The 17430-nt window shown below is 50.1% G+C and overlaps 1 protein-coding gene across 1 annotated transcript in view; it reads right to left on the bottom strand.

Annotated features, from left to right (window-relative positions):
- Nucleotides 1-17430, bottom strand: part of KCP (kielin cysteine rich BMP regulator) — an 88595-nt gene that overhangs the window by 16559 nt on the left and 54606 nt on the right. Inside the window, exons 34-43 of the mRNA XM_063134496.1 lie at nt 15343-15613; nt 14944-15026; nt 13674-13844; nt 13437-13530; nt 12292-12465; nt 8039-8121; nt 5178-5298; nt 3622-3704; nt 1237-1336; nt 841-929 (exon numbers count right to left, since the gene is read on the bottom strand). Of these exons, the coding sequence (XP_062990566.1) occupies nt 841-929; nt 1237-1336; nt 3622-3704; nt 5178-5298; nt 8039-8121; nt 12292-12465; nt 13437-13530; nt 13674-13844; nt 14944-15026; nt 15343-15613 (1269 nt within the window). The remainder of the gene's footprint in view (nt 1-840; nt 930-1236; nt 1337-3621; nt 3705-5177; nt 5299-8038; nt 8122-12291; nt 12466-13436; nt 13531-13673; nt 13845-14943; nt 15027-15342; nt 15614-17430) is intronic.

Here is a 17430-nt window from a genome sequence, read left to right as displayed (position 1 = left end):
TCTTCTCTTCTCCAGGCTAAACATGCCCAGTTCTTTCAGTCTCTCCTCCTAGGACTTTGTTTCCAGACCCCTGATCATCCTGGTTGCCCTCTCTGAACACGCTCCAGCTTGTCTGCGTCCTTCTTGAATTGTGAAGCCCAGAACTGGACGCAATACTCTAGATGAGGCCTAACCAGGGCCGAATAGAGAGGAACCAGAACCTCACGTGATTTGGAAGCTCTACTTCTATTAATGCAGCCCAAAATAGCATTGGCCTTTCTTGCAGCCATATCACACTGTTGGCTCCTATTCAGCTTGCGATCTACAACAATTCCAAGATTCTTCTCGTTTGTAGTATTGCTGAGCCAAGTATCCCCCATCTTGTAACTGTGCCTTTGGTTTCTATTTCCTAGATGTAGAACTTGGCATTTATCCCTATTAAAGTACTGAGGTGCTCTGCCCCCCCTTTATTTTCAGTTTGTCCCCTGCCCCATCTTCCCAGCTCTGGATCAACAATGACAAAACATCAGCTATTAAAGGCACTTGGAATATACTATGCTAAAATATTCCAGTGCCCAAAAGGCAGTGCATATGACGGCAAATTATCCAGGCTTTAGTCTTCACAAAGCTGTGGCCATCCTGCAAGTGACTTTTTCTCAGCCTCAGTCTCCTCCTCTGTGAAATGGGTACAGTGAGAGCCTATCAACTAGCCCTGGGGCTCCAGTTATGGACCAGAGGAACGCTGCCAACGCCCTCGTCAGTGATATGTGTGGACTTCTTCCAATTGCTCAACAAGCAGAAACACTCCACTCCTTCTGGGTTGCATTGGGGTCCTGGCAGATGACCCCCTCCTGGCCTTACGTTGCATGAGCAGGAGACGCAGCTGTCGGCACTGTCCATCCAAGCCTCCCCATCGGACACACGTCGCCCCTCAACTTCAATCACACACTCTGAAAAAGGGGAGGATTGGAAGAAGGGGATTAGGGGGTAGGCGTTGGCACCCCCTTGTTCGAAACAGGATGCCGTGCCTGGGGAATTGGGGCGACAGCTTGTAAGCTTAAAAGAAAAAGGAAGGAGCTATAAATATCTGTAGGCTTCAGAGATACCATTCAGCCTTCTCTCTCTGCCCACCCACCCCCTGCAATCCCAGGCAGTCCATCACTGTGGTGCCACGGCTGCAGGGCCCTGTAGCTGAACCCCCAGGGGATCTAAGACGTCCCGGAGCACGGAGAGTCGGGTGGGGGAGGGAGAACTCACCATCGCAGATGGGGCAGCAGGCACCGTGAGGGGTGAAGCGCTCCACAGGGGGGCAACTCAACGGCGGGCATCCTTGGTGCACACAAACCCAGGTCAGATCCTGCGTGGAAATGGACAGCAGCTGAGCTGGGATATTGCAGGCAGGCTTGGGAGGCGTCAGGGACAGCTTAGAGGACCCGCCACCCGTCTCTCTATTCCAATGAGAACACAGCAGCAACAGGGGAGGCGCCGGGCCTCCACCCAGATACAGCCAAGCCCAGCGCCTCCAAGGGCTGGGGCGGTAGAAAGACACGAGCCACACAGCAGGCTCCGCCCCCCCAGTTTGGCCCGCTTGCATTGGCTGCCTGTATGTTTCCGAGCCCAATTCAAGGTGCTGGTTTTGACCTACAAAGCCTTACACGGCTTGGGACCACAATACCTGTCGGAACGCCTCTCCCGACGTGAATCTACCCAGTCACTACGTTCAACATCTAAGGTCCTCCTCCGGGTGCCTACTCCGAGAGAGGCTCGGAGTGTGGCAACGAGGGACAGGGCCTTTTCGGTGGTGGCCCCCAGACTATGGAACGATCTCCCTGACGAGGCTCGCCTGGCGCCAACATTGTTATCTTTCAGGTCAAGACTTTTCTCTTCTCCCAGGCATTTAGCAGCATTTAACAGCATCTGCTGATTTTTTTAACTGACCCCTGAATAGTAGTTTTTAACGGATATTGTCTGCTTTTGTTTGTATTTTATTTTTTTGTATGGTTTTAAATTTTGTATATTTCTTTTTAATGTTCACTGTTTCTAACTTTTGTAAACTGCCCAGAGAGCTTCAGCTACGGGGTGTTATATAAATGTAAATCCTCCTCCTCCTCCTCCTCAAGAGAGCCGGCCACCCAAAGAGCCAATCAAGGGGACTTCTGGATTTATCGATACCGAATACTTTGATTTGCACGTTTAATTCTAAGCCTGAGATTTCAAAGCAGGAGGAGGAAGTTAGAAGTTTGAAGAAACCATGTGGTGGTTGTGGGAAGGGAAGGGTGGAGGCAGCCAGGCAGGCAAGCGATGGGGGTGGCCAGACGTCAAGGAGTGCAGGAACCCTGCCCATAAACACTGGAGCCATCTTGCTAGTGCCGTTGGCCGGCTCCCAAAGGTGTTCAGAGCCCGCTCAGGCGCATTGGGCTGCCATGCTCAGCTGTGCTGTGACGAAAAGCGGGGAGCTGCCCTGGCATCCTTGGAGATGTAAAGTAGATAGAAGGCTGTGGTTGAATTAACAAAGTAGGGTGATAATACTCAACCACAAAGTAGTTGAGAGCATTATCTGGCGGTCTGAAAGGTAAAAATGATATGGTGACAATGTTGGAGGGTTCCACCCTAAATGTACAGCCACGGCTCCCTTTATGAACACGTTGCGTCCTTCTGACGAAGATAGTTCGAAACAGGATATGTACCGGACAACTGTTTTATTAGACGCCTTATTACGAATGTTTAATAGACGCCTTATAAATGTCATTTAGACGCCTGACATTGTGAATGTGTGGAGTGATGTACTTCTGAACTATTATTATCTAAAAGTTTTGCTCTTAGGCAGTTTTGTAAAAACGTAAAATGCTACTGTGAACTTCAGTGCTGGTGACATTGGGCACTATTTCCGTTTCTGTTTTTCTTTATTAATTTTTATTGTGGAGGTTTTGCACTGTTGGATTTGTTTGAAGGGGTTTAAGAACATGTACCAGCTAGGAGAAATTGTTCTGTAGATTGATTACAAACTGTATATACTGTATTTCTTCGATTCTAAGACGCCATCGATTGTAAGACACACACTAATTTCAGTACCACCAACAGAAAAAAAGCTTTGATTCTAAGAATAATAATCGCACCCGCGATTCTAAGACGCACCCCGCTTTTAGAGATGTTTATATGGGGAAAAAAGTGTGTCGCAGAATCGAAGAAATAGGGTATATGTTGTATATCTCTAATATATTACGTCTATTTTACATCTCTAAGTGAATCCTTGGAGACATTATGGGGGGGGGGGTCCCGAGATGCACTTCTCAGACTTAAGGCACCCCTTAACCACATGGCCACCCCCAGCAGTCATTTGGGCTGCTTGCTCCGTCACGTTCACGAGGGAGAGAAGGGCAGCAGTTCATTTCTCTCCCTCGTGAACGTGACGGAGGAGTAGGACTCGTCCTCAGCACGCCGCATCAGAGACGACATCCCGGAGTGCTCCTCAAGAGATGGTGGCCCCAAGGCCCCATGGTGGGTGGAGCTCCTCCAGGGCATCTGCTTTTGGACCTCCGCGTTCAACGTGAGGGGGGTTATCGGTAGGGGAGGGGCCAGGAATTGTGGTCCCACTCCATCCTCCACGCATTTACCTGCATGTCAGCTACGCGGAGGGCTCACCTTGCACTGGCAGGTGTAGCAGGGCTCATCCGTGGCGTGAACCTCGTTGCCCAGCAGGCCGGAGGTGCAGTTACTCAGGGCTTCTGCAAAACATGACCAGAAGAAAGGAAGGACGAATAAGCGTTTAAAAAAGCCACTTTGACTAAATGCCTGAAGCGCTTCTTATCCCTGACCTCAGCAATCCTCACCACAGCCCTGTAAGGTAGGCTAGTGTTATGATGAACTTCAAAAGGCAGCTGGGAGAGGGGGAGGGTTGGCGTTGAAACTAAGAGATGCTGCCTTGCTGAAGACACCTAATGAGTCCACAGCAGAGCGAGATTTGAACCCGGGACTTGCTGTTGTTCCCCACCTCGATCCAATTGGAGAGGCGGGTAAGAAATATATTATTATTATTATTATTATTATTATTATTATTATTATTATTATTACTACTACAGGGTTCACCCTCTCGGCTTCAACGCTGCAACACCTAACCCAGGTGTGATGAAGCTCTTTCAGCCTAGGGTGACCTTATGGAAAAGAGGACAGAGCTCCTGTATCTTTTACAGCTGCATAGAAAAGGGAATTTCAGCAGGTGTCATTGTCATACATGCAACACTGGGTGAAATTCCCTCTTCATCACAACAGTGAAAGCTGCAGGAGCGCTGCCTTTTTGACCGGATATAAAAGCGGGCAGGGCTCCTGCAGCTTCCACTGTTGCGATGAAGAGGGAATTTATTTATTTATTTATTATTTATTACAAGGGCAAGATGGATGGATGATATTCTGGAGGTAACAGACTTGACCTTGGGGGAGCTAGGGGTGATGACAGCCGACAGAAAGCTCTGGCGTGGGCTGGTCCATGAAGTCACGAAGAGTCGGAAGCGACTGAACGAATAAACAACAACAACAAAACCGCCCAATAGCCGGAGCTCTCTGGGCGGAATGTCACCAGGTGCAGCATGCATACAAAGGACCCCCGCTGAAATTCCCTTTTCAATACCACTGTTAAAGATACAGGAGCCCGGTCCTCTTTCAGGACTGGGCTCTTGTATATTTAACCCAATTTCAGCCTCAGGTCTGAATATAGTTTTGGAGACGCCCTCGTGGGAAGGGTGCAGTCCAGGGATAGGCCAAAGGAAAATGGGACGGAGTAAAAAATACCAGCTCATTTAGCGTAAAATGCCAGCAACCGAGCTGCAGGAGAGGCGTTTCAACTGTTTAGAACTGGGGTGGGGGTGGGGGATGTGAGCCCAGTGTGGCGCAGAGCAGTAAAGCAGCAGTTTCTGCAGCTGAAACTCTCCCCACGGCCTGAGTTCGATCCCAGCGGAAGCTGGTTTCAGGCAGCCGGCTTGGGTCGACTCAGCCTTCCATCCTTCCGAGGTTGGTAAAATGAGTACCCAGTTAGCTGGGGGAAAGGTAATCACGGCTGGGGAAGGCAACGGCAAACCACCCCGCTATAAGGCCTGCCAAGAAAATGTCAGCGAAAGCGGGCGTCCCTCCAAGAGTCAGTAATGACTCAGTGCTTGCATGAGAGAGGGGGTGGGGGTGGGGGTGGGGGTGGGGGAGAGACTCACGCGCGCAGGCCGGGCAGCAGTGCCCAGGGCCCGGAGGTTGGATCTGTTCCCGGGGGCAGCCCACGAGGCTGGGGCACTGCCTGCGGTAGCACTGCAGGTGCTGCTCTCCATCCGACATCACCTGGGAGGGAAAAGAGAAGGCGGCAGCCAGGTGAGGCCTCTTCCAGGGACGTCCCCTCAACACACACAGAGCAGCAGGTGCGGTGATGATGCGTTCTTACGGCAGCTAGCACGGGAGGAGTGAGGCTGGTGGCGGGTGGTGTCATTTGAGCCCCAGAAGTCCCCAAGTGGGGAGCAAGCTTTCGGGTTCCACATAACTCTTCCTCAGGCTGGCTGTTAAACCCCTCTATGACCGGTGCTCTGCTTGTGGGCTTCTTTCCTAATTAACGAGGTGCTTCCAGGAAACACGTGCCCCGTTAGAGAGTAACGTCCTTCCCTGTGACGGATTGGGCCCTTTCTGCCTCTGTGCCTTCCCTCCTCCTCCGAGAGACATCCCCGGTTTCCTCCTGAGCTCTCCGTCTTGTTCTACCCCAGCCTTCCTCAACCTGGGGCGCTCCGGATGTGTTGGACTACAACTCCCAGAATGCCCCAGCCAGCTGGCTGGGGCATTCTGGGAGATGCAGTCCAACACATCCGGAGAACCCCAGGTTGAGGAAGGCTGTTCTACACGGATCTTTTCTGGGAAAAGGAGGGCCAAGTTACAGGTCCTGATCCCCCCTTCCTCCAGCTGCTGTGAACTCCTGCTGCTTTGTGCGGTGCGCGGCCGTACCTGCCCAGAGCGGCAGCAGGAGAATCACTGGTGAGTGAAGCACTAAGCAGGCAGGTCAGGGCTCCTCGTTGAGAAGCGACTCCGTCCTGCTTCTTGAAGCAAAACCCTTTCCGGCCAGCAGATTCGCTTTGGTGCTTCACGGGCCTCAGGCCCAACCTGTCACAGAGAAGGACGTGACTCTCTAATGTCCCACTCTGGCCTGCTTGCATTGGCTGCCTGTATGTTTCCAAGCCCGATTCACGGTGCTGGTTTTAACCTATAAAGCCTCACACGGCTTGGGACCACAATACCTGACGGAACGCCTCTCCCGACATGAACCTACCTGTACACTACTTTCAACATCCAAGGTCCTCCTCTGGATGCCTACTTCGAGGGAAGCTTGGAGGACAGCAACGAGAGGGCCTTTTCTGTGGTGGCCCCCCCAACTGTGGAACATTCTCCCTGAGCAGGCCTGCCTGGCGCTGACATTGTTATCTTTTCGGCGCCAGGTCAAAAATCTTTTTCTCTTCTCCCAGGCATTTAGCAATATGTAATTAGCCTGGGTTTGTTTTTGTATGTTTTTGTGGTTTTAAATTGTATGTTTTTGTGATTTAAAATTTTTGTATATTGTTTTTAAGTGTCTTGATCCTATGTAAACCGCCCAGAGAGCCTTGCCTATGGGGCGGCATACAAATGTAATAAATAAAAATAATTTATTTACTTATTTATTACATTTATATACCGCCCCACAGCCGAAGCTCTCTGGGCGGTTCACAAATAATAATAATGGGGAAATCGTTTCCTTGAAGCGCCTCGTTAATTAGGAAAGAAGCTCACAAGGGGCGCACCCATCACAGTGGAGTTTAACAGCCAGCCTGAGGAAGAGTTATTTTATTTTTTTATTTTATTTATTTATTACATTTTTATACCGCCCAATAGCCGAAGCTCTCTGGGCGGTTCACAAAAACTAAAACCATAATAAAACAACCAACAGGTTAAAAACACAAATACAAAATACAGTATAAAATCATAGAATAGCAGAGTTGGAAGGGGCCTACAAGGCCATCGAGTCCAACCCCCTGCTCAATGCAGGAATCCACCCTAAAGCATCCCTGACAGAGGGCTGTCCAGCTGCCTCTTAAAAAGCACAACCAGGATAAAACCACACAGCAAAAATTGATATAAGATTAAAATACAGAGTTAGAACAGTGCAATTTAAATTTAAGTTAAAATTAAGTGTTAAAAGACTGAGAGAATAAAAAGGTCTTCAGCTGGCGACAAAAAGAGTACAGTGTAGGCGCCAGGCGGACCTCTCTGGGGAGCTCGTTCCACAGCCGGGGTGCCACAGCGGAGTTATGTGGAACCCGAAAGCTTGCTCCCCACGTGGGGAGTTCTAGCTGTTCCTAAGGAAGGCACTTTGCTGAACAAGAGTTTGGATTTCTCTAAATATGCCAACACTCCACTTTCTGTCTACTCTTTGCGTGGTACGAACTGAGCTGGCTTTTGCCAGGGCGTATCCCAGGGGGGAAAGTGGTGAAAAACACACCACGCCCTTTGTTTCCCTTAGTGGAACTACATGGCAGTGGACCCTCCTGGTCCGATCCAGCATGGCTGTTTCCTCATTCAAAATGTTGAACAGCCGTCCTGGCTGTGATGCTCCGTCCTGGTGGGCTGGCGAGATAAATACTGACCTCTAGCTGCCAAAGCAGTAACTGCATGAGTCGATCTCTATTTGAAGAGACGAAATTAAGTTGTTTCCAACTTGGCCAGAAACATCGGCGGGTGCAAAGAATCACTCCGCGTTTAGCCGTTACCTTTCCTTGCTTGCAGGAAATGGCAGGGGAGGGGCACGGTGGTTACGGGATGGGAAGCTGGCCTTTCAGGGCCTCCCCAACCTGGCGCCCTCCAGGTGTTTTGGCCTTCAACTCCCATCAGCCCCTGCCAACATGGCCAATGGTCAGGAATCCTGGGAGTTAAAACTTCTGGAGGGCATCAGATTAGGGAAGGCTGCTTTAGGGGTGGTTTGGCTATAGAAGTCTATTAAGGCAGGGGGTGGACAAAATGACCTCAAGATGAACCCGCCCCATAATTCTTCAAGGAACCTGGTCCTCACCTCACAGGTGCAGATTTCACAGGGGTCCTGTCCTGGCTGGAAACTCTCACCCGGTCCGTACACACGGCCCTCGTAGCTGCAGTCTGGGAGGAGAGAAGCCAAGAGTGGGATTTGGTGAGGGGGAATGTAAAATGCAGCCCCATGTGGCTCCAGTAGGATTGCTGCTGCTTGAAGGAGAGGGAATATACAAAATCTTCAAGGCAGGAGACAGACAGTATTTGAAAGAGGCATTACTTCCCATAGCATACATACACATTTCTTTTGTCCTAACACTGTCTCTGGTCAAACAGGTTTTGTAGGTTCTGAAAATAATACACAAAACCTACTGAACCTGTTGACTGCAAGCAAACATGGGATCAGCATATGCACCATGATCTGCCAACCTTTTCCAAGCCACCTTGTCCTTTGGGCAAGAATCAATACATTAAAACAACAACAACTGTACAAGACGTGATGTGATATCTACCAGAGAACCCACTAGGAAGAACCTATTCAGGTCTTCCCAGAGAGCCCAAGTGGTCTGAAGGGAGAGGTGCTTGTGATGTTTCACTGTTGTATGCTATATATCTGTTATGTAAATGCTGTTAAGACTTTGTATGATAGGGCTGGTAAGGTCCTGTTGACCTTCAAAGCTTTTCACGGTCTAGCTCCTTCCTATCTCTCCTCTCTCATCTCACACTATTGCCCCGCTCGTGCTCTTCGCTCCTCTGATGCCATGTTTCTCGCCTGCCCAAGGGCCTCTACTTCCCTTGCTCGGCTCCGTCCATTTTCTTCTGCTGCCCCTTACGCCTGGAACGCTCTTCCAGAACATTTGAGAACTACAAGTTCAACCGCAGCTTTTAAAGCTCAACTAAAAACTTTTCTTTTTCCTAAAACTTTTAAAACTTGATGTTGTGCAGACTTCTACTGTTACTTTCTACTGTTAGTTTTACCCTACCCTGTGCCTGCTTATCCTACCCTGTACCTGTTGGCATTCTCTTCCCCTCCTTATTGTTTTACTATGATTTTATTAGATTGTAAGCCTATGCGGCAGAGTCTTGCTATTTACTGTTTTACTCTGTACAGCACCATGTACATTGATGGTGCTATATAAATAAATAAATAAATAATAATAATAATAATAATAATAATAATTAGTTAATTCTGTTGGGAGGGGGAGTGAGTGAATGGAATGCTGGAGTGAATGCTGATCGGCTGTTGGATTTGAGTGTGTGAAGGGGAAAGACAATTAAAAATCAGTTGGTAGTTAGTAGTTGGTAGTTGAAGAAAGTTGGGCAGGGTCTGTCTGCTGAGGAGGATAGATTAGTGTAGGATCTGCGGTTTATTGTTTTGGGAATAAGAGGGAGCAGGAGGAGTTAGAATAGGACTTTAGAAGGTAGAGTAGGCGAGGATACATGACATCTTTATTGTAACAACCAAGTACTGAAACGAATGAAACCACAACCTTGATAAAATGCACAAACTTACTTCCTGTTAAATGAAAGTTATTTTGTTTCACGCTGGATTGGATTCTTTAAGTACCAGAGGTAAGGTACTGATTTCTACAGTGGCAGAGGTAAAGTAACAGGTGAATAAAAAGGTGCACAAAGTGTCGAGCTGGTTGCTGTGGGACCAAAAAGGGTCAGAGAATCGCTGAACCAGTGGCAGAGCAAAAGCAGAGGTCCAGAGGTTGAGCAGGGGGTTGGACTCGATGGCCTTGTAGGCCCCTTCCAACTCTGCTATTCTATGATTCTATTAGGTGGGAACAGAAAGGAAGATTAATCCATAGAGTGGGCAGCTGTATACCGACTGCATTCATGGTTGGGATCCTTTAAAGCAGAGCTTTCCAAACTTTTCATGTTGGTGACACACTTTTTAGACGTGCATCGTTTCGCGACACAGTAATTCAGTTTTACTAGTGTTAAAAACTAACCCCTTGTAAGAGATCCGTACATAAATTGTAGTAACGAAATGTATGGGGACACAACATATCTCATCAAAACCTTTCATTTATATTTTTTAAAATATATGATTTGCAAGATAGTGACGTACATTTCCAAGACTTTTCACAATGAACCAATTTTGTCGAGCGGCGGTTGAGACGTTCTATCAAAAAACTGGACCCACGGGATTTCTCGAATGCAGCCGGAAGTGACGCGGAATCAGCCGTTTCGACCCGATTATGCATCCTGCACATGTGCAGTACCTGTATGATCCCTTGACCGTGCTGCGCATACGCGGATACAACGGAAGGGGAATGTACTAGTGTACCATACTAATCGGCACCTTTGCTGCATAAAAATGCATGCAAGTTGGTCTTGCTTATTTCACAGCAAGACAGAGGTTTCTCGTTACATTCGCGTGACACACCTGCACACTGCAGCTGACACACTAACGTGTCGTGACACACAGTTTGGAAAGCTCTGCTTTAAAGAAAAAGGTAAAAAGGAACCTCAAGGTGAGCGGGTCGTGACCATGCTCTTGCATCATTCCTGGCCAGGCTGTGTCAAAATAAAGGCCACGCACGTTTCTCCCCCGAAATCCCCCTGCACAATCTATCTTAGGCTCTTGGGTCACTGCATCGGGGCCAGCACAATGTGTGATCCGCTGAGCCACATGTAACCCACCAACAACACATGTTGTTTTTGACTTTTGAGGCCCATCAAGGTCTCAAAAGTCCTGGTTTTGCTGCTGGGTGGTGTCTGTGAAAACGAGGGACTGCCAAAAACATGGAATGTGGTTGGTGAAGCTGCAGTCAGCTTGAGGTGGGTCATAAGTTGTGACTTCCGACTCGCAATCTGTTCTCCTCCTGGGTTGCCTGGTCCACTCCCAGAGATGATGCTCTGGTTCTTAAAGAAGGAGAAAGGAACCCCCCTCCCCTGTGGCGTTACCCACATTTCTATTCATTTAGGTATGTCTGCATGAGTATGTCTAGAGAGTGCGGAATGTTGGACTGAGTGGGTGTGGCTGGTGATGCTGTGTAAAGGGGGAGGAGTCTATATATGGGGGAGCTGAGTGGTTTAAGGGGTTCGGTTGGTGATTGGGTTTGGAGGGTGGATGTGTTTAGCTGAGTGATTTCTTGTCAGGAGTTGTGTGAGGAGTGACTGAAAATTAGATCATGGGGACATTAAAAGGTTGTCACATAGAGGAGGGCCAGGATCTCTTCTCGATCCTCCCAGAGTGCAGGACACGGAATAACGGGCTCAAGTTAAAGGAAGCCAGATTCCAGCTGGACATCAGGAAAAACTTCCTGACTGTTAGAGCAGTACAACAATGGAATCAGTTGCCTGTTGAGGTTGTGGGCTCTCCCACACTAGAGGCCTCCAAGAGGCAGCTGGACTACCATCTGTCAGGGATGCTTTAGGGTGGATTCCTGCATTGAGCAGGGGGTTGGACGTGATGACTTTGTAGGCCCCTTCCAACTCTGCTGTTTTATGATTCTATGACTAAGGATTCTTATTATTAGATTAGTTACTACCAGTATTATTAAGAATAGGCAGGATTGGAATAGAATTCAAAGGAACTAAGAACTGTAAACAACAATAAACATTTTCTTTTTTTTGCTACCATAAAACCACGTGTCAGCTTGGCTGTGTCTCCTGCTCTATTGGTTCTTAAATAAACACATTACATTAAACCTCCAGCCTGCTATATTCACAGAGAAGCCTTTTCCAAACCTCCTTAGCTTTCCCCTCTGCTATAAGGGAAAGGTTATACTTTTCTTTTTCCCCCCTTCCTCAGGTATTTAAGGGGTGGTGCTTAGCCTGAGGGAGGGGTGCGCATCAAAGCCTTGTGTGTGAGGGGGTGGTGTCGCAGCCCCGTTCCCCTGTCCAGCAATTCTGGCCCCCAAGTCTCTCCCACATCCCACTGGGCTCCAGTCCTTCCTTTTCCACACAGTTGCTCAGCGTCACTTTCCCAGGCCCCTCTCCTCCACGCCAAGGTGGAAAGGAGGGGAGAAAAACGCTGTTCCACCAAGGGTGAGCTATTCCACCTGCTCCCCTCCCCCCCCCCCCACATTTGGAGATTTTAAAAGCAAGGCTGGAGCTGAAGTTTGGGAGGTGCTGCTTCAGGGGGAGAAATATTCCAACCAAGTTATTTCCCTCCTTATCTGCTCTGTTATGCTGTAAACTTGCATTTAGTATACTTTTGAATACGATTGTGATATTGTGGATGGTATATTGGAAATATTGTTGTAGTTTTAAGTTCTGTAAACCGCTCAGAGAGCTTCGGCTATTGGGCGGTATAAAAATGCAATCAATGATGGTGCGCCGTACCTGCACACAGTGGGCAGCATTCCCCAGGAACGTCAATCTGGTTGACGCAGGAGCTGATGCAGACGATCTTGGCACAGGTGGCCACGCCGTCCACGCACATGCAGGCCATGCAGGGCACGGAGGAGGAAAGCCAGCTGCTGCCGTCGGCACGCTCCCGGCCCTCGTACACGCAGCCTGTGGAATGGGGCAGGGGCAGCGGTCAGACCCAGCGTGCCCGCCCCCCACCCGCCAAGTGAAACCAGCCCCCTGCTCTTCTGTTGCCTGTAGTACCACCTCCAAGACACCAGGGGCACTAGATCCAGGGGATGTAATTGACTGGGGTCTTTAGGATGAGAATTTGCTGCCCCAGAAGAGCACGGCTCCGCTGTGGCTCTTCCCTTTGTCACGGCTGCCAACTGAGAAGCCCCCAAACCCCTGGCGTTGGGGGTGGGGCACATGAGCCCATCAGCCACAGAGAGTCACCTGCTTCGGTGCTGGATTATGGGAACAAAAGGAACTCAAAAGGCGACCACCATAGAAACAAAATAAACCCAATGAATTAAATCGTCATTCAAAAATTACACACACTTGTTTTTACTAGAATAACTATTTACAATCCAATACTAACACAAGACTACAACCATCAACTACCACATCAGTGTAGCATTTCAGTACATATCAATAGTATTCAGTTGTACTTGACAATCATTTCAAACCAAATTTAAACAATCATTGCAAAAAATCCAACCCATAGACATCAAACACTTCCATCTAATCACATCAACAGTATATTAAGACCAAATTCAGTCAACAAGGTACCTTGTTGACTGAATTTGGTCTTAATATACTGTTGATGTGATTAGATGGAAGTGTTTGATGTCTATGGGTGGGATTTTCTGCAATGTATTAGTATTGGATTGTAAATAGTTATTCTAGTAAAAAACAAGTGTGTGTAATTTTTGAATGACGATTTAATTCATTGGGTATATTTTGTTTCTACGGTGGTCGCTTTTTGGGTTCCTGTGGTTCACATTTTCACCACCACTGCCTCCCTTACTATAGTTGGATTATGGGACCCGTTTTAAGTCCCAGGGATGGGTTGGGGCCATGGAGGTGTCTCTCCTAAGCTCTAAGCAAAGTCCGTCGGAGGCAAAGCATGCCGGCACCTTTACAGCGGGGGCAGCAGACCCCCGGCTCTGTCACCGGGTGAGCGCACGTCGCCAGCGGGCACTGGATCACCTCGCAGCGGACGTTCCCGTCCTGCAAAGGGGGAAAGCAAGAGGATCGGTTTCGCCACCTGGTCCCCGGAAGCCACCTCCCAGCCCCTCGTCCACCGCTGGACTAGAAGCCACAACGTCCCTCCCTGGAATGAGCGCATGATCTGCAGGAGAGGGGGGACCCACCTGGCAGGTGCACTGGAGGCAAGACTCGGGCTTGAAGGCCTCCCCGTGGGCGTAGCGCTCGCCTTCGAAGAGGCAGTCATGGCAGAGCGGGCAGCACTGGCCGGGTCCCGGAGCCGGGTGGGAGCAGAGCGTCTCTTCGCAGGGAACCGACTCACAGAAGGTCTCTCCGCTCTGCAAAGAGATGGAGAACGGGGACGGGGCGTGTGGGGAGATGCAGTGGATATCAGCCTATTGATGGGGCTCCTTTGAATTCATACATCAAGGAAGAACTTGCAAGTGTTTTGCAGGTCTCCGTACTGGGGAACTGAGGCTATCATAGAATCATAGAATAGCAGAGTTGGAAGGGGCCCACAAGGCCATCGAGTCCAACCCCCTGCTCAATGCAGGAATCCACCCTAAAGCATCCCCAACAGAGGGTTGTCCAGTTGCCTCTTGAAGGCCTCTAGTGTGGGAGTGGCCACAACCTCCCTAGGTAACTGGTTCCATTGTCGTACTGCTCTAACAGTCAGGAAGTTTTTCCTGATGTCCAGCTGGAATCTGGCTTCCTGTCACTTGAGCCCATTATTCCGTGTCCTGCACTCTGGGAGGATCGAGAAGAGATCCTGGCCCTCCTCTGTGTGACAACCTTTTAAGTATTAGAAGAGTGCTATCATGTCTCCCCTCCATCTTCTCTTCTCCAGGCTCAACATGCCCAGTTCTTTCAGTCTCTCCTCATAGGGCTTCTTTCCTTCCTGCTTTTAAAACCCTTTGGGATGTTACCCTGAGAACTTGTCCAAAGAGCTGTAAAACGAAGACAAAGGGGGGCTCCTTCCAGTTCTTTCCTGCTGCCCAGGAAGGGGTAGAGGAAGAGGAGAAATAGGGCCTCTTCCCTTCATTTTAAATACGAGAAGGGAAAACGGATCCGTTTATTCCTTCTCCTCACTCCTCAGCCGTCCGGAAGAGAACAGAGAGACCCCTCTTTCTTCTGTTTAAAACTCTTGGGGCGGGTTGTGTGAAGAGTTGTAAAAGGATGGGGAAGGGGGGGAGTCTTCCTAAGCTTTCCTGCCACTCGGTAAGGCGGACGGGGGAGAGGGGCGATAGCGTTACCCCAGACGGCCGGGTCAAGAGATGCTTGAACGGGATGGAGCACAAGTGAGGACAATTCCCAGCGGGGGTTGGCACTGCAGCGGCTTTGGGGTGGTGGGGTGGTTTGCGGAGGGCAAGAGAAGGGGGGCAGATGGGGGGGCGGGAGGCCCCGGCTCTGGCCAGGAAGCCGCAGCGGGGGTCTTACCACACAGGAGCACTGTTGACAAGGGTCCAAGGGTGACAGCCATTGGGAGCCTTCGGGGTGCTCGCGGCCTGCATGCTGGCAAACTACAGGGGAGCAGGGAGAGGGGAGGTTAGGGCTCCCCCCAAGTGCCATTCCCCTGCCCCTCGCCTCGACCACATATATCTTCAGCCCCGGTGCTCAGGCGAGAAGAGCCCTCTCACATCCCACGAACCACGCAGTCCACCCTCCGTCCTGGACAGCCCACCCCGGGGTGCGCAGGTGAGAGAAAGAGTCAGGCGGGAAGAGCCACTGCAGCCCAGCACCCTGGACCCAACGCCCACGCGTCCAGGAGGACGTCCCCTTGAATTCCGCGTGGCTCCCACGCGCGCCAGGCCCTTGCCACGCCTCTTCGGCCCTTACCTGGGCATTGTGGGCAGCACTGGCCAGGCCTGCGACTGGGGGAGGCACACGACACCTGGGGACAAACCACGGGGCTGCAGAGGACGTTGCCACGCAGGCAGCTGCAGCGCTGGCAGGGGTCGGAGGGCGGGGTGAAGGCCTGGCGGTCGCCGTGCCTCTGGCCCTCGTAGAGGCAGCCCTCGCAGGTGGGGCAGCAAGCCGGGGCGGTGGGAGGCAAGGGGTGAGCGCACTGCTGGGGGCAAGGCTTCGGCTGGCAGGTCACAACTTCGGCCTGTGGAGGGAGGGAGGGAGGAGCAAGGGGGAAAAGAAGCCCCCACACATACCAGTGGTTAGTTTTTTGCATGTGGTAGACGTTAAGCCATAACTTTTGTCCTGAATACATGCACACTCAGACACACATACACACACACAATTTTCATAGAATCATAGAATAGCAGAGTTGGAAGGGACCTACAAGGCCATCGAGTCCAACCCCCTGCTCAGTGCAGGAATCCACCCTAAAGCATCCCTGACAGATGCTTGTCCAGCTGCCTCTTGAAGGCCTCTAGTGTGGGAGAGCCCCCAACCTCCCTAGGTCACGGGTTCCATTGTCGGACTGCTCTAACAGTCAGGAAGTTTCTCCTGATGTCTTCTCCAGGATCAACATGCCCAGTTCTTTCAGTCTCTCTTCATAGGGCTTTGTTTCCAGACCTCTGATCATCCTCGTTGCCCTCCTCTGAACACGCTGCAGCTTATCTGCGTCCTTCTTGAATTGTGGAGCCCAGGACTGGATGCAATACTCTAGATGAGGCCTAACCAGGGCCAAATAGAGAGGAACCAGGACCTCACGCAATTTGGAAGCTCTACTTCCAAGGATGATCAGGGGTCTGGAAACAAAGCCCTATGAAGAGACTGAAAGAACTGGGAATGTTTAGCCTGGATAAGAGAAGATTGAGGGGAGACATGAGAGCCCTCTTCAAATACTTAAAGGGTTGTCACACAGAGGAGGGCCAGGATCTCTTCTCGATCCTCCCAGAGTGCAGGACACGGAATAACGGGCTCAAGTTAAAGGAAGCCAGATTCCAGCTGGACATCAGGAAAAACTTCCTGACTGTTAGAGCAGTACGACAATGGAATCAGTTCCCTAGGGAGGTTGTGGGCTCTCCCACCCTAGAGGCCTTCAAGAGGCAGCTGGACACCCATCTGTCGGGGATGCTTTAGGGTGGATTCCTGCATTGAGCAGGGGGTTGGACTCGATGGCCTTGTGGGCCCCTTCCAACTCTGCTATTCTATGATTCTATGATAGCCTCAGTTCCCCAGTACGGAGACCTGCAAAACACTTGCAAGTTCTTCCTTGATGTATGAATTCAAAGGAGCCCCATCAATAGGCTGATATCCACTGCATCTCCCCACATGCCCTGTCCCCGTTCTCCATCTCTAGACTGCTATTCTATGCCCTGTCCCCGTTCTCCATCTCAACTCTGCTATTCTATGATTCTATGAATGCAGCCCAAAATAGCATTTGCCTTTCCTGCAGCCACATCGCACTGTTGGCTTGTATTCATATTTCCTGTTACCAGGTCAGCATCAGCACCTTCACTTCCACCTGGAAACAAAACGGCAACCAACACAGGGGTCTCAAACAGGCCAGATGTGCCTGGAGGCAGTTTGAAACCCAGGGAGGTGCCCCAACCGAGAAGGCCCTGAACTGGACACACACACCTCACCTCCTGACCACCTTGCAGACGGGGATCTACGAGAGGGTCCCTTGCAAAGGTGCCAAGACCCTAAGGAGCTGGGGGATAATTTTAATGGTGTTTTAATTTTTGTCTCTTTTACTATTTTAATTCTTATGTTCACCGCTCTGGAATCTGTTTCAGACACGGAACAGTATACAAATTTTGTAAATGAGAGAATGAATGAACAAATAAATAAAGCGGTGCTCCTTCAAGTATGTGGGGCCCAGAAGGCGTTTACCTGTTAAAGCCAGCACTTTGAGCTAGGCTTTAAGGCTACCCATGAATCAATTTCAGGACAAGGGTCGTGCGGTCTCCCTGACTTGAGCCTGTTAGCCACTGCTGCAGTTCAACGGCAGGGCACCTGTGTTGC

This window comes from Elgaria multicarinata, chromosome 9 (genome assembly GCF_023053635.1).
Source record: "Elgaria multicarinata webbii isolate HBS135686 ecotype San Diego chromosome 9, rElgMul1.1.pri, whole genome shotgun sequence".
NCBI classification, from domain to species: Eukaryota; Metazoa; Chordata; class Lepidosauria; order Squamata; family Anguidae; genus Elgaria; species Elgaria multicarinata.
Note: the sequence above shows the minus strand (reverse complement) of the source record. Positions and strands in the feature narration are given on the sequence as shown.